Genomic DNA, 11,930 nt, shown 5'->3' with positions numbered 1-11,930 from the left:
AAGAAGCATTTAAGGATTAAAAAGCGTCCCAGGTGATTGTAACTTAGGGGATCTGTTGGAAACATAGTCCTAATCCTACCCTTGTCCCTCAGTCCTGTTACCAAGAACCCACAGCAGCTTCCAGAGCAGGTAGGTGTTTATGGAGTGCAACTTTCCTGGATTCCAGTCTGATTGACTCCTTAATAGTGATCCTTATCGAAGTACATAATTAAGCCTCTGAATCCAGTTTCCTTATCTGTAAAGGATTTATTGTGATGGTTAAATAGGGGACGACTATTTAACCTATTTATTTAAATAGGATGAGATGGCTGGATGGCATCACCAACTCAATGGACATGAGTTTGAGTGAACTCCGGCAGTTGGTGATGGACAGGGAGGCCTGGCGTGCTGCGGTTCATGGGGTCACAAAGAGTCAGACACAACTGAGCGACTGAACTGAACTGAGATAGGCAAACACAGGCTTGACACTGCACTGATACTATAGTAGATCCTCAGTGAGAGTTTTGTTCTTCGATTTGGTGCCAAAATCTCGGCGCCTTGTGCACCCATACCAAACACATATAGAGACAGAGATTTGGAGGAAAGAGAAGTGAACGTGAAAGTTGCTCAGTTGTGTCCAACTCTTTGGGACCCCATGGACTATATACAGGCCAAGGAATTCTCCAGGCCGAATACTGGAGTCTGTAACCTTTCCCTTCTCCAGTGGCTCCTCCGAACTGCAGTGGGTAGCCTTTCCCTTCTCCAGGGGATCTTTCCAACCCACGGATTGAACCCAGGTCTCCTGCATTGTGGACAGACTCTTTACCAGCTGAGCCACAAGGAAAGCCCAAGAATTCTGGCTGGAGTGGGTAGCCTATTCTTTCTTCAACAGATGTTCCTGACCCAGGAATCGAACCGGGGTCTCCTGCATTGCAGGCAGATTCTTTACCAACTAAGCTATTAGGGAAGCCCTGGAGGGAAGAGATGACTTTATTCCTTTGCAAGGCAAAGGTGGAAAACCCAACAGCCTTAACACTTTAAGAACTGTGACCCCAGCCCCTCCCAACCCAGGGAAACTGCGAGAGGTTATATAGACTCCCTGGGCTCCTGGTCTAGGGTAGGTGTTAAGGCTCAAAGTAATCAAAGTCTTGCATTCTTCTTCCTCTTTATTTCAAAACAGTCACAGCTAGTGTCAGATAATTGGGCTAAGTTGTCTCTGGGTTATGGAGATTCAGTAGATGCTCTCAGGAAAGAAGCTGGTTGCATTGCTCTGCTTATCTTACCATCCTTATTCAGTCGCTGATCTGAGACTTTTTCTTTCTTATCAGGAGGACAAATGCTTTTAGAAGTAATTTTATCCAGGATCATTAGTTGTTTACAGTGGGAAAATTAATTCAGATACCTCACATGGAAAAAAAAAAGCCCACACATTTTAATCTATCAGTATTTAATGTAGTCTGTTACGTCAAAATTCATGGTGGATTTTAATGTAAAGTCAGCATTTATTCTCTTACATCCCAGTTTTTTGTTATCACTCATCTTTTAGTCTCCTGATTGTCGATTCTCACATTTATATTTCCAGCTCTCATGTCTCCTCTGAGATTCAAGCTTGTTGGTCTAATTTCGTATTTGGCATCTTCAGTTGGATGTCCAATAGGAAAAGATAACAGAAATAGAAATCTTGGCTTTTTTCTCCAGACTGTTCTTTCCTCAGGGTTCTGTTTCAGTAAATGGCATCAGTGTTCATCCATTGGCTTCCCAGATGGCTCAGTGGTAAAGGATCTGCCTGCAATGCAGGAGATATGGGTTCGACCCCTGGGTTGGAAAGATCTTCTGGAGAAGGGAGTAATCCCACTCCAGTTTTCTTGCCTGGGAAACAGAAGAGCCTGGAGGGCTACAGTCCATGGGGTTGCAAAAGACTCAGACAGGATTTAGCAACTCAATAACAAACAAACAACAATTCATCCATTAGTTTAAGGAATCCAAAAAAAAAAAAAAAAGACAGCTTGGAGTCATTCTTGTGTTCTCTTTTTCCATCCCATCATCAAACTCTGTTGCTGTACTTTGGAATGTATCCTGCATCTGACCACTTTTCATCACCTGCATTGTTAGCACCCTACTCTGAGGTGATATCTCACTGTGGTTTTGATTTGCATTGATGAGCAGTGTTGAGTATCTTTTCATATGCCTGTTAGCCATCTATACACCATCTTTGGAAAAATACCTATTCAGGTCTTCTGCCCATTTTTTAATTGTTCTGTTCTTTTTGATATTTAGTTGTATGAGTTGTTATTTTGGATATAATCCCCTTGTTGGTCATATCATTTGCAAATATTTTACCCAGTTCAGTAGGTTGTTTTTTTGTTTTGTTGATGGTTTCCTTTGTGCAAAATCTGTTAAGTTTACTTAGGTGCCATTTGCTTTTTTTTTGCTCATATTTCTTTTGCCTTACGGGACTGATAAAAAAAAAATGTTGCTATGATTCATGTCAAAGAGTGTTTTGCCTATATTTTCTTGTAGGAGTTTTATGGCTTTAAGTCCTACATTTAGGTCTTTAATCTATCTTTGGTTTATTTTTGTATATGGTATGAGAAAATATTCTAATTCCATTGTTTTACATGTAGCTATCCAGTTTTTCCAGCACAGCTTGTTGAAGAGACTATGATTTTGCCATTGCATATTCTTTGTCATAGGTTAACTGACCAAAGGTGTATGGATTTATTTCTGGGCTCCCTATTCAGTTCCGTTGACCTATGTACTTGTTTTGGTGCCAGTACCATGCTGCTTTGATGACTATAACTTGGTAATATAGTCTGAAGATAGAGTACATAATACCTCCAACTTTGTTCTCTCTCTTTTTCTTTTTTTTCTCAAGATTGTTTTGGCAGTTTAGGACCTGTTGTATTTCCATATAAATTTTAGGATTTATTTTACTTCTGTGAAAAATGTCATGGGTATTTTAATAGGGATTGCAGTACATCTCTAGATTGCTTTGGGTTCTATGGCCATTTTAACTATTAATTTTTTCAATCCAAGAACTCAAGGTATCTTTCCTTTTTTTTGTAGTCTTCAGTTTTCTTCATCAATGTTTTTACAGTTTTTAGAGTACAGGTGCTTCATTTCCTTGGTTAAATGTTAAAGGATCCTCTCTAAGTGGAAAAGAAGATTCATTAGGAAAGGGAAAATTGCACTAAGAAAGGAAAATGTGTAGTAAGGGTTGAAGATTAATCACTTAAAGAAGCTAGTAAGAAGATTCAAAGACAAAAAAGCAACTATAACAACAATAAACAGTTAAGGGTAAACATGAAAATGTAAAATCTGACATCGAAAACACAAAATGTAGGTGAGGGGAATAAAAAATGCAGATCTTTTAGAATGTGTTTGAACTTAAACGACTAAATGATTACTAGTTCAAAACAAGTAGATATAGATATAGGTCATCATATATGAAACCTGTGGTAACCAGAAATAAAAAACCTACAATAGACACACAAAAACTAAAAGCAACACAGGCACACTACTAAAGAACATCATCAGCTATGCTTCTCCTTGCTAACTATGACAAAATGGAAGAGGAAGAGGTGAGCTAAAGAACGAACTGCTAAATAGGAAGCAACCAGGGCTTGCCAGATATAACAGTAATACTGTTTCTTCTTACAAGTTCTCCAGATGGTAAATTACTCCATAACTAAGACAGGAATTCAGAACAAACTCAAACCCAGGGTGGATCTGTGTGAGAGACTTTGTGAAGAAAAGATTCAAGGTAGTGCTTCATAAAACATTTCAGAATGGCAAAAGGTCCTCTAAAGATTTTAAGGTGTACCTAGCATATCCTGTCTATTAAATAATAGAATTTATGGGAACCTTAAGGATGCTTGCCTGCAACATCATTCCAAGGACCCCCAGATAGAGAAGTTACTATCTCAAACAGATTTGCAGTGGTGTATTATCTAAGAAAGTGAAACCCACTAATAATTTTCAGAAAACCTGCATAATTCTTAAGAGAATTGTTCTGGTGGAAGCAGAGTCTGAACTAAAAAAGAGAGTATATGAAGTATACTAAAAGAGAGAATATAAGAAGAGCTGAATCATTGGAAGAGACCCTGAGTAGGGAAAGATTGAGGGCAGGAGGAGAAGGGGGCAACAGAGGATGAGATGGTTGGATGGCATCACCAACTCAATGGACATGAATTTGAGCACACTCTGGGAGATGGTGAAGGACAGGGAAAACTGGTGTGCTGCAGTCCATGGCTTCACCAAAAGTCAGACATGACTTAGCAACTGAACAAAAGACAGAGCGAAATAAAAAGAGACGGATGTCTCATCCATTTTGTCCAGGAAACAGATCCAGGAGGGTTTTTTCGCTCATTTAGGAGCTACAGAGAACAATTCAGAGTATAAACTGAGCAGCAATGGAAGAATTGGCAACATGTTCTCAGCTGGATTTCAGGGCTGCCGTCTTTGGGGTCGCACAGAGTCGGACACGACTGAAGCGACTTAGCAGCAGCAGCAGGGGCTGTTATGTGCCTCCCACATTCCCCATTTTTGAACAGGAATGTCTAAGAATTATACTACCACCACCATATCCTGATGTATGTGTACGTACAGTTAACTTCCTTATTTAGTTCACAGGTCTTAAGATTGAGAAGATGCCTAAGGAGCTATACCCAAGGAACTATACCTGAGGAGCTTCATCTGTACCTGAACCTGATATAATTGATGCAGTCTTGGACTTGGAGCCTGAGCATTGCTATTCTAGAATGAAACTCTGGTGGGGAGAAAGAAAGTGAAAGAAAGAAGGAAAGTGAAGTCGCTCAGTCGTGCCCGACTCTTTGCGACCACATGGATAGTAGCCTGCACCAAGCTCCTCCGTCCATGGGATTTTCAAGGCAAGAGTACTGGAGTGGGTTGCCATTTCCTTCTCCAGGGAATCTTCCCAACCCAGGGATCGAACCCAGGTCTCTCACATTGTAGACAGACACTTTACCATCTGAGCCACCAGGGAAGTCCAGGCTGGCTTGTCAGGAGTGGGGAGGGGGGCCTCAAAGGAGGGATGGGTGTATTTTACATGTGGGAGGAATATGAATAGTGTGGCTTAGAAGGCAGATTTTAAAAGGTGATTACAGTGTTTCCCATTCCACATGCTTTTCTAGAGACTCTGCACTGTCCTTTTGAGAGGTAGACTACTATGTTCTCCTTAAAGTCTGTGGGTCTTTGTGATTGTCTTGATCAGTGAAAGTGTTAGTCACTCAGTCATGTCTGACTCTTTGTGACCCCATGGACAGTAGCCCGCCAGGCTCCTCTGTCCATAGAATTCTCCAGGCAAGAATACTGGAGTGGGTAGCCATTCCCTTCTCCAGGGGATCTTCCCAACCCAGAGATTGAACCCGGGTCTACTCCATTGCAGGCAGATACTTTACCATCTGAGCCACCAGGGAAGCCCAGCTTGACCAATAGTGTATGGCAGGAGTGATACACTATGTAGCTTCCAAGACTAGGTCAAAGATAAGGCCATGCAATTCGGCCTTGATATGCTGGGATGCTCACTCTTGGAAGCCAGCCAAATTAGCCACTGTAAAGGCCCACATGGAGAGAACTGAGACCCTGTGAACCCACAGCCCTGCCCGAGATCTTAGCTGATAGCCAATACCAACTTCCCTGCTCGGTGAGTGACAAAAATAGAATGGTCAATGTTTTAAGCTACTATGTTTTAGGGTAGTTTGTTACATAGCAATAGATAACTGAAATACACCCCAAATATAGTCACATAAAACAATATTTTGTTCATAGATCCACAGTTTGGACAGCGCTTGACTGGGACAACTCTTTTCTGTTTGAGGATATCTAAGACCTTCACTGGCAAGATTCAATGGCTAGGGCTAGGATCATCTAGAGGTTTGTTCACTCATGTATCTAGTACCTGAGCTGAGATGACTCACAGGCTGAGTTCATTTGGGACGATCACAGGAAGTGCTTACAGTTGGCTTCTCCGTGTATTTGGGGCTTCCTCACAGCATCACAGCCTCAAGTTTGTCAAGCTTCATCAGGTGGCTCAGCCCTCCAAGAGCAAGTGTTCCCAGCAAACAAGGCAGAATCATCATGGCCTTTATGACCAAAGTCACAAAGCATCAGTTCAGCCCTCCTGTACTAACTGAAGCAGTCAGAAATCCATCCATATTGAGGGGAGAGGGCGTAGACCTCGTGCCTCTTGGTGCCAGAAGTATTAATGTTACGAACAATTTTTCTGGGACTTCCCTGGTGATCCAGTCCTTAAGAGTATACCTTCCAGTGCAGGGAATGCAGGTTTGATCCCTGGTCAGGGAACTAGGATCCCATACGCCATGGGGCCTCTAAGCCCATGTACTGCAACTTACTGAGCCTACACGCCACAACTAGAGAGAAGCCCACATGGTACAAGAAAGAGCCTGCACGCTGCAACTAAGACCCAACATAGCCAAATAAATAAATGTTTTTTAAGAACCAACTTTTCTCTGATATGTTAAATATGATTTTCTTTGTTTTAACTGACTTGAAGTTTATGGGTGTTATGTCCCCTCAAAACTCAAATGTTGACATCTGAAACCTCAGTGTAATGGTATTTGCAGGTAGGGCTTTTAGGAGTTTGTCAGGTTCAAATGAGGCCCCCATGAAGGGATTAGTGTCCTTATGAACCCAGGAAGAGAAACCAGAGGTGGTTTCTCCTCTCCCTGCCAGGTGAGGAGACAGGGAGAAGGCAGCTGTCTCTAGGCCAGAAAATGCCCCCACCAGGAACTGAATCTGCCAGAACCTTGATCTTGGACTTCTCTGACTCCACAACTGTGAGAAATGTGTGTTGTTTAAGCCACTCTATCTGTGGTATTTTGTTAGAGAAGCCTGAGCTAAGACATAGTCCTTCCGGACTATGTGGTTGATGTCTTTGTCAGTTTTCTTCAAATATACCTACATAATGCTTTGTAGCTTTGCTGTTAGGGAAGAAGATGATGCCTCTAGGAATGTCCCAATATGAGTTTCCAAAGTTTGTTCTTAGAACCAGGAAGCAAGAAGGAAAATAGGTCATAGTCACGCTCCTTTGTATCAGTTTTGACTAAACTGTTCTAGAGCCAGACGCTCCCCTTCTTACCATCACTCCTCCTCCCAGGGGATTCTTCTCTAATCTCTATGAGAAAAAGGTCAGTCTGGCTATCCTTCTATCAACACCTCTGTATATTTTAGCCAATGAGAATTCTTCTGTCAGTAGTAGTTGAACCAGTAGCAAATGCTGAATGGTCATTCTCTCCCAATGATGGAAAAAGTAACCTAGTATTTGTTCAGCTTTAAATTTCATCTGTGCCTCCAAGTGTTAAGTAAAAACACCTAGATGAAAACACAAATTTTAACAGTGGGGATACTTTTTACTATTTTGTATTGTATACTTTTAATCCAATCTTCTACAAGAGGTATATGTTACATTAGAAAAATTCATTACAAAATAAAACTCCAAAAAGTTTCGTACAATAAATCATTAATAACAATGACATGAATTTAATGTTACCCAGGGTACAAATGATTCACATAAGATTATTAAACAATAAAATCCAACCTTGAATCTCTCTCTCCTGTCAGTAGCAGAGCAGTGCATTACAATTTGGGGGAAGGTCCAAGGTGTTTGGTGAAGAAGGTTAGAATTTTCTTCCACGCATCTACCTGGGCCTTAGAATGAGCCCTGGGCTCCCCACCCCACATCACGGGTTTGTCCAATAATTTGTGCAAAGAAGCTGGGCACATGGGAAAATAAGGGGGCTCAATGTAGTGCCCGGTCCCAGGATAAGAGATGATCTGGGGTTTTTCCTTTCCATGGGCCTGTAACCGTTCAGAGGCTATCTGGGCACAAAACTCACTCCTCCAGTTATGGTCATCCTGACCAACAATGAAGAGGATGGGCCCCTGGGCCTTCTCTATTGGAATCATGCAGGGGTTCTCACATCCCCCTACAGTATCATTCCTTACATCCACAATGTCTACGAGGCCAGAGAAAGCTACCTTCACTCGCCTCAGGTCATGGCCCAGTGGTGGAATGCAGTTCTCTTTGTAGTACATAGCTTTGTTTCCATTGAATCCAGATCCATTGATGGTCACTGTGGCTGATACATTCTTCAAAAATGAGGCCATGGAGAGACAAATATCAGCCCCTAAAGAAATGCCCAGAAGGCCAATGCCTGGGCCTTTTATCTGCAAGAAAAGAAGAGACAAAAGTCAAAAACCTACTCCAGAGAAAAGCATTTTTCTAAATGCAACTAGAGATGCTGCTAGCTTTGACTTGTGAACTGCTCACAAGACATTCAACCTCAGCTGACAGGAGATTCTTTCCTTGTAAAGATTATCTTCCTGGACACGTGGCAAACAAATCTTAAAAACTCACCTCACTAGTAAATTTGGGAACTGGTTGCAAACTTCCAGAGAGTCATGCACTAGAGAATGCTGAGCCATGGAGCCTGTTGAGTTCAGAGCCTCACTCAGGTGGAATTATAGCATCAATGTTCTTGGTATCTAACTTGTGAAAGGAAAGTCTGTCCCAAGAAGTGAATCATTATCAGACCACATCTAAATATATACTGAAAAATGCTTAGCTTTATAGAAACAAAGTAAGACTTCAGAGTCCAATTAAGTAGTTCTTAGCTTCTGAAATGGGTGGACAAGTTTCGATCAAGTCTGAGAACATATTCTGCTACAGAAATATAAAGATTAAAAAGCATGCAAAGCTAAAAAAATTAAAAAACTCCACTTGAAGAAATTTTAATATTACTACATAATTCCCTGAAATAAAATCTCACATGAATTTTACAATGAAGTCGGCAATTTTAACCCATCTGACAGAGAAAGTATACCTAAAGGTACCTAAAACCAAGGAAGTCTTCAAAAGAAATGTCTGTGAAGGAAGAGTAGAGCAGCATCAGTGCACTTGGCGTAGGTGAGTGCAAAGTGACACCCTCTCTGCAGGTTCTAGAGAGAATGATAAAGGACATTAGGAGAACCTGGGCGTGTTGAAGCATGTAGCACAGGGCTTCTTCAAAGTAGTCCAGGTCTATGGTATCAAATTTCTTGGGGAGATCTTCAAAGCTATAATAAGCTAGAGCCAATGTGGCAAAGCCATGGCCAGCCAGAAGGCTGGCCCGATATTCCAACAGGCCTCCTCCAATACCGTAGATGTCAATGATCCCTGGGAAAGGTCCAGATCCTAAAGAAGGCAATATTATAAACAGAATGTATTATATAATTTATTAAAGAATTTTATTTCCTTTTAGAAATCTTTCTAAAGTATTTAGTGGGTGCCTGTGAATCAGAGGAAAGAAAAGAGCTCTCTGAGTCATTATTGAACAAGGGATACAAATTCCAAATTATTTCCAAGGTATACTTGGAGAATCTTTAGTTGTGAAGGAGTCTAATACTATATCATGGAAGGAGGATTTTAGACAGTTGATTTGCAGTGTTCTTTTATAGGACTGGGCACAGAATTGAGAATCAAAACGAAGCTTTCAAAAGCAAATCAAAATCCTTGGTGATACCTTTGGTTCAGATGTCTGCTTAGAGGGAAAAAAAGAGAGATCCTGTGAGGCTTTAGGTGAGGAAGGCCGTGAAGTCTGAAAAGTGATCTGTGGTAGAGAGGAGCATGAAAAAGTAGGTAAGGGGCCCAGTGTACGCAGGACACTCGAGAAGAGTGACGAGGCACTAGATTCCTCTGCTGTCATCATATTGTGTAAGGCCATCATAATGTGTCGCAATGGCACCCCACTCTAGTACTCTTGCCTGGAAAATCCCATGGATGGAGGAGCCTGGTAGGCTGCAGTCCATGGGGTCGCTAAGAGTCGGACACGACTGAGCGACTTCACTTTCACTTTTCACTTTCATGCATTGGAGAAGGAAATGGCAACCCACTCCAGTGTTCTTGCCTGGAGAATCCCAGGGACGCGGAAGCCTGGTGGGCTGCCATCTCTGGGGTCGCACAGAGTCAGACACGACTGAAGCGACTTAGCAGCATCATACTGTGTCAGAGCTGAAGTTATTCATAGCAAAGTGAACCTACAGACCCCATCCAGTCCTTTTTTTTTTTTTTTTAATAATCATAACAACAGTATCCACCTCTTTGGGATACAGAGGTTAAATGAGATAATGCAAGCAAACCGCGTAACAGAGTGCAGAACAAATCAAAAGCCTCCATTGTGGCTGTGAGGTCACTGATTTAGTCAACATCCTCTTCTCTGACTCTGATCCCAAGCTACCCTTCCTGGGAAGCGGTATCACAAACCGAGACGGCCTAGAGAACACGATCGCCAGCCCCAGCACCCCGGGCTCACCTGGCGGCAGGAAGAGCGTGGCGCGCACCCGGCCCGCGCGCACCGGCTCGCGCCGCACCCCGGGCGCCAGGAAGTCGCGCTCGTGCACCGCCCGGCCCAGAAGCCGCTGGGTTTCGGGCTCGTGACCGTCGAGCACCTCCAGCTCCACGGCGAAGGGCGTCTGTACATCCCGCTTCAGAAATCGCCAAAAAGGCTTCTCGGGCTCCAGAGCCCAAAAGAGCCCCATGGGCTCGAGCCCTGCGAAGCTCCCGCCCAGCGCGGGCGCGCGCTCCAGGTCCAGCAGGCCGGTGGCGTCGGCGCAGTAGCGCGCGTGGGCCCTGAAGAGCGCGCCCTTCTCGTCGCGCAGGGACGCGCGCAGCGTGACCGGCTGCCCCGGGGCCAGGCCGCGCACAGTGATGCGCACGGGCTCGTCCCAGCGGCAGCGGCCCGCGGGCTCCAGCGTCACTGTCGCCACCATCCCGGGCCCACAGCCGCAGTCTGGACCCTGAGCGTGAAAGCGCGGGCGGCTACTGGAGTTTTCGCCTCAGGCCGGGTGGAGGGCGCTCGGACGTCCGAGGGTGTCAGGCGTCGCCTGGACCCGAGAGAGATCTGTAGCTGAGCCGCCTCTGGAGGCGTCCCTTTAGGTCTCGGACCCCTGCTCGTTGGAGGTTAAAGCACCGGGTCTTTCTTCTGGCCCAGGGTGGGGCGCACAGGGATTTTCTGCTGTCTATAATGTGGAGCGGAACCCGCCCCGCCCACGCCTCTTTTCTGCCTCAAACATCCCTCGCTAGTTGGGAGTGAAGCGTGTTGGATATGGATTCGTGGTGAAACCGGAGCTGAATGCCTTTAGGCAGAATTCCGAGAATTCTAGCCTCTCCCAACTTTTTTTTCTGAAACTTTAAATGAGTTATAGACAAATACGCACACACACACAAGTTCAGTCGCTCAGTTGTGTCCGACTCTTCGCGACTCCATGAATCGCAGCGCAGCACGCCAGGCCTCCCTGTCCATCACCAACTCCCGGAGTTCACTCAGACTCAACGTCCATCTAGTCGGTGATGCTATCCGGCCATCTCATCCTCTGTCGTCCCCTTCTCCTGCCCCCAATCCCTCCCAGCATGAGTCTTTTCCAATGAGTCAGCTCTTCACATGAGGTGGCCAAAGTACTCTGGAGTTTCAGCTTTAGCATCATTCCTTCCAAAGAAATCCTAGGGCTGATCTTCAGAATGGACTAGTTGGATCTCCTTGCAGTCCAAGGGACTCTCAAGAGTCTTCTCCAACACCACACACAACACACACAAAACCCTGCCCTAAGTGTGTATTTCGTAACCCGAACGTACTTGGGCTTCTGAGCTCTAGGGTCTAGAAACATCATTGCCAGCACCCCAGTAGCACGTTCCCTTGCCCAACGTACTCTATCCTGAGTCCAACAAAACGGGTTCAGTTCAGTTCAGTCGCTCAGTCGTGTCCGACTTTTGCGACCCCATGGACTGCACCACGCCAGTCCTCCCTGTCCATCACCGACTCCCGGAGTTTACCCAAACTCATGTCCATTGAGTCGATGATGCCATCCAGTCATCTCATCCTCTGTCGTCCCCTTCTCCTCCTCCCCTCAATCCCTCCCAGCATCAGGGTCTTTTC

General features: G+C 44.4%; 1 protein-coding gene across 1 annotated transcript; it reads right to left on the bottom strand.

Annotated features, from left to right (window-relative positions):
* Positions 1 to 7,477: 7,477 nt before the first annotated feature.
* ACOT4 (acyl-CoA thioesterase 4) lies at positions 7,478 to 11,435 on the bottom strand. The gene is made up of 3 exons (XM_061429403.1): positions 10,311 to 11,435; positions 8,991 to 9,193; positions 7,478 to 8,187 (listed from the first exon to the last, which is right to left on the bottom strand). The coding sequence occupies exons 1-3, from the start codon at positions 10,765 to 10,767 to the stop codon at positions 7,597 to 7,599; spliced, it is 1,251 nt and encodes a 416-aa protein (XP_061285387.1). The 5' UTR covers positions 10,768 to 11,435; the 3' UTR covers positions 7,478 to 7,596.
* Positions 11,436 to 11,930: the final 495 nt, after the last annotated feature.

Source organism: Bos javanicus, chromosome 10, assembly GCF_032452875.1.
Source record: "Bos javanicus breed banteng chromosome 10, ARS-OSU_banteng_1.0, whole genome shotgun sequence".
Lineage (NCBI taxonomy): Eukaryota > Metazoa > Chordata > Mammalia > Artiodactyla > Bovidae > Bos > Bos javanicus.
Note: the sequence above shows the minus strand (reverse complement) of the source record. Positions and strands in the feature narration are given on the sequence as shown.